Genomic DNA, 4,478 nt, shown 5'->3' with positions numbered 1-4,478 from the left:
ACCATGTTGGCCAGGCTCGTCTCGAACTCCTGACCTCAGGTGATCTGGCTGCCTCGGCCTCCCAAAGTGCTGGGATTACAGGTGTGAGCCACCGCACCCAGCCTTTTGAGGGATTTTTGTTTTAGCATCTTGACCCGCACCCTAAGCACCATGCCAAACTAATACTGCTGGGTTCAAATCATCATTGTGTCTACTTTATTTTTACTTATTTTATTTTCTTTTCTTTTTGAGACAGAGTCTCACTTTGTTGCCCAGACTGGAGTGCAGCAGCACGATCTCAGCTCATTGCAACCTCCACCTCACAGGTTCAAGCGATTCTCCTGCCTCAGCCTCCCAAGTAGCTGGACTACAGGCGTGTGCCACCAGGCCTGGCTAATTTTTTGTATTTTCAGTAGAGATGGAGTTTCAACATGTTAGCCAGGATGGTCTCGATCACTTGATCTTGTGATCCGCCCATCTCTGCCTCCCAAAGTGCTGGGATTACAGGTGTGAGTCACTGCGCTCAGTCCTGTTCTGTCTACTTTAGACACCAAGTCACTGACTCCTAATGACAGTGTCTCGGTTTTAACATGCAGAATCTGAGGCTCAGAAGGTGGCAGAAGGAACAGGAGACCTCAAGGTTGTCCCTGAGGGTCAGATTCGCGAGATCATGAGTTGGGAGGGCAGGGAAGGTAGCTAGACACTGGGGGGTGGCCCTACCCTATTCGAAGGTATCCAGGCACTGTCTTGGTCTTTCCACTCAGCCGGACATCAAACACAGCTGTGTCTGCAGCTCCCAGGGGCAACAGCTTCACACACATGCGTTTCTTCTTGGACACAGAGGCCTCTGGGAGGGGGGGCAGGGGAGTAAGAGAGGGAAGCCAGGAAGGAGTGGGAGGGCCCAAAGATGACTCCAGGATGAGGCTCACCAGGGTGCTGTTTAAGGCAGCCACATGGACAGCACTGGGGATGGGGGGTGGGAGGAGTGGTTAAATCATGAATGGTATAGATGAAGGAGGGGGATTCCAGGCAGCCTTTAGGAGCCACTGGAGTAGGCTGATCTTTGGTGATACGAAGGTGCATTCATGGGGTGGCTAGCTGTGGAATCAGACAGAGCTGGGTGCCCATCCTGGCCCTCAAAGCTTACTTTCTCTGAGTCCTCTAATCCTATAGAAGTTGGCCAACTAGCACCTGTGAGCCAAATCTGGCTCAAGGCCTGTTTTCTTTCCTTTTTTTTTTTTTTTGAGATGGAGTTTCGCTCTGTCACTCAGCCTGGAGTGCAATGACGCGATCTCAGCTCACTGCAATCTCCGCCTCCCGGGTTCAAACAATTCTCCTGCCTCAGCCTCCCGAGTAGCTGGGACTACAGGCACCCACCACTATGCCCAGCTAATTTTGTATTTTTAGTAGAGACAGGGTTTCATCATGTTGGCCAGGCTGGTCTGGAACTCCTGACCTCAGGTGATCTGCTCACCTCAGCCTCCCAAAGTGCTGAGATTACAGGTGTTAGCCACCACACCCAGACTAAGGCCTGGTTTCATACAGCTCATGAGTTAAGAATGATTTTTACATTTTTAAGGAATTGTAAAAAAAAATGAATATGAACATACATCATCTGGCCTGTAAAGCCTAAAATATTTACTATATGCCCTTTACATAAAAGTTTGCCAACTCTCAGAAAAAAATAAAGAAAAGAAAATGTTTGGCCGGGCGCGGTGGCTCACGCCTATAATCCCAGCACTTTGGGAGGCCCAGGAGGGCGGATCACCTGAGGTCAGGAGTTTAAGACTAGCCTGACCAGCATGGAGAAACCCCGTCTCTATTAAAGATACAAAATTAGCCCGGCGTAGTGGCGCATGCCTGTAATCCCAGCTACTCGGGAGGATGAGGCAGGAGAATCGCTTGAACCTGGTAGTGGGAGGTTGCGGTGAGTCGACATCGCGCCATTGCACTCCAGCCTGGGCAACAAGAGCAAAACTCTGTCTCAAAAAAAAAAAAAAGTTTGCCAACTCCAGTATGAATGAATATAGCCTGAGTCTAATAAAAATGACAAGAAAGGGTGGGAAAGTTCAGGTGGGGCTGGGAAGGTCGCACTAGGGTTGTGGGCCCCAGAAAAGGAGGGGTAGGAAAGGGTGAAGGTGACATCTCAGGGAGGAGGCAGAATGAGCTATAAAGAGGAGGAAAAAAAGTGCTCCAGGCAGAGAAAGCGGCGTGTGCAAAGCCTGGAAATGAAAAACAGAGCTGCGCAGTGGTTTTGCTTGGCTATGGTGTAAAAAGACACAAGTAGCACAACAGTAGTGAAACAGGTGGCGTGGACTGAACTCTTAACTCGAGGATGGAGGCTGTGCCAATCACATCACACATTTGAATCAGGACAAGGAATGTCGGTCCACCCTAGGGCAGGGCTCTCAGTCCTCAGCCAACCCTGTCATCACCCCGTGTGCCGGGGGCAGCCGAGGCTCAGATAACGCGCGCCCGTCGTCCCTCCTCCCCCGCTCCTCCCTGCAAGGGACCCGGACAATTCTCGCCTCCGACGCAGGCCTTACTGGAATCCATGGGGTCGGAGACCGGGGAGAAGCCCAGCGGCAGGGGGCTCTTGTCCACCACGATCTGGATATCGGCCACCACGTTCTCCTGGGGGTTCTGGGGGTGGAAGGGGGACACAGCGAGGGTGGCCTAGCAGCGGGTACAGCGCAGCTGGCATAGGGCACAGTGAACGGGCAGGGGAGGTGGGCAGACCCTGGTGGTCCCGAAGGTGGGCACCCCTTACCTCTAGGCTGCCCAGAGAACTAAGGCACAGGAAGTAGCCAGATTTCTGCGCGAAGCTCTTGCCAAAGCTGGCGGGTGCCCCCTCGACGGTGCAGGAGATCTACCGGGAGGACGCGGGTCAGCGCCGGACTCCCACCCCACAGCGGCTGCCTCCCCGATTCGACCCCCGCCCCTCGACGTCGCTCACCGCGCTGAACCCCCGCGGCGGGGATGCAGAGGCCGACGACCAAGCCAGGCCAGCCAGCGGCGCCGAGTCTGTCCCGGGTACGGGATCCATCCTGCGAGCGGAGCGCCCAAGGCGGGGTAGTGGGGGACAGCCTGGAACCTCGGAGCAGCCTCCCGACGGCAGCGCTCGCGGTCGAACTACAACTACCAGAAGGCCATGCGGGGCGGAGAGTGCCCGGAAGCGCAGTATACGCGTGCCCGAGGGGCTGCTGGCCAATGGCGTGGGGAGGCGGGGCCACGCCCCCACGCGTCGCCTGGGTTGCGCGCGTGAGCGACGATTGCGGAAAAAGGTCTTGCCGGCTTTCCTCGCCCAGCAACTTCCGCCGGAAATGCTACGGCACACAACCAAGAGACTCGTTCCCTGCAAAGCTGCACTACGTTCCCCAGATTTCCTTGCGGCCTCAACAGCTAGTCTACAGAAAAGCTCGGTGCTTAACGCAAAAGTTGGGAGGTTTGTGACCGCAAGCAGTGGCTCACGTCTGTAATCCCAGCACTTTGGGAGGCGGGCGGATCATGAGGTCAAGAGATCGAGACCATCCTTGGACAACGTGATGAAACCCCGTCTCTACTAAAAATACATTGTGAAAAATCTACAATTCCAGTTCTGGGAAATCATCCCAAAGGAAATCATCGTGAGATATGCAGCTATTGATTTAAAGAGCGAACACTGTGGGCCATCATGAGCCATGAAATCTTGGGTATAACTTAAAGAGTTGTTCATAGGAACAATACCTTTAAAAGGGGAAGTATAAAAAAAGGGAAATATTTAAAAAGGGAAGTATAAAAGCATTTATTGCCTATAGTCCCAGCTACTGGGGATGCCACCAGCAAACCGAGTTACTTCCTTACTTTGTGTAGGTGGTGAAGAAGAAACATCCAATCGGAAAAGGCAATCAGGTTTTATTCAGTGGCCAGGAATGGAGGAGAGGCTCTCGCTCTAACTGCCCCTTCTCCCTCAACAGTAAAAAACATGACGTTTTATTGTTTCTTCCCCTGGGTACAGGAAGGGAGAGGAATGTTAGCATGTGCAGGGTGGGACTCCAGATCTTCATACAACCCGTCTACACAAAAGGGAGATTTTCTTTTAAGAGAAGGAATTTTAGTATTATAATTATATATTGATGAATATATTTTGATGATCTAAAGTCAACTGAAGGTGTCTGTTCCAGTTTGTGCCGATTTAGGGATCTTATCTTCCTCTGGTATCTGGTCAGGGGTCAAGAAGCTCTGGCGACATCCCTGGCTGTCTGCAGTCTTTAAGCAGCTGTGTGTGTGTGTATTTTTTTTTTTTTTTTGGACTGAAAAACAATAAGAAAAAGAACTTTCCCAGTTATTTTATCAGGGCTGTCCTGGTAACAGGGTAACAGGGAGGCTGAGGTGGGAGGATCGCTTGAGTCCAGGAGTTTGAATCTAGCCTGGACAACACAAGGAGACTCCGTCTCTAAAATGAAAAAAAGGGAAAAAAAGTGTTTACTATAATAATATGCTTTTAGGCCAGGTGCAGT

General features: G+C 51.9%; 1 protein-coding gene across 1 annotated transcript; it reads right to left on the bottom strand.

Annotated features, from left to right (window-relative positions):
- Positions 1 to 10: 10 nt before the first annotated feature.
- LOC111554300 (multivesicular body subunit 12A) lies at positions 11 to 3,343 on the bottom strand. The gene is made up of 4 exons (XM_023229712.3): positions 2,936 to 3,343; positions 2,750 to 2,848; positions 2,526 to 2,622; positions 11 to 826 (listed from the first exon to the last, which is right to left on the bottom strand). Exons 1-4 carry the CDS (start codon positions 3,023 to 3,025, stop codon positions 696 to 698), a joined length of 417 nt encoding a protein of 138 aa, XP_023085480.1. The 5' UTR covers positions 3,026 to 3,343; the 3' UTR covers positions 11 to 695.
- Between the last annotated feature and the right edge of the window lie 1,135 nt (positions 3,344 to 4,478).

This window comes from Piliocolobus tephrosceles, unplaced genomic scaffold (genome assembly GCF_002776525.5).
Source record: "Piliocolobus tephrosceles isolate RC106 unplaced genomic scaffold, ASM277652v3 unscaffolded_26732, whole genome shotgun sequence".
Taxonomy (NCBI): Eukaryota; Metazoa; Chordata; class Mammalia; order Primates; family Cercopithecidae; genus Piliocolobus; species Piliocolobus tephrosceles.
This window is presented reverse-complemented; position numbering and strand designations above follow the sequence as displayed.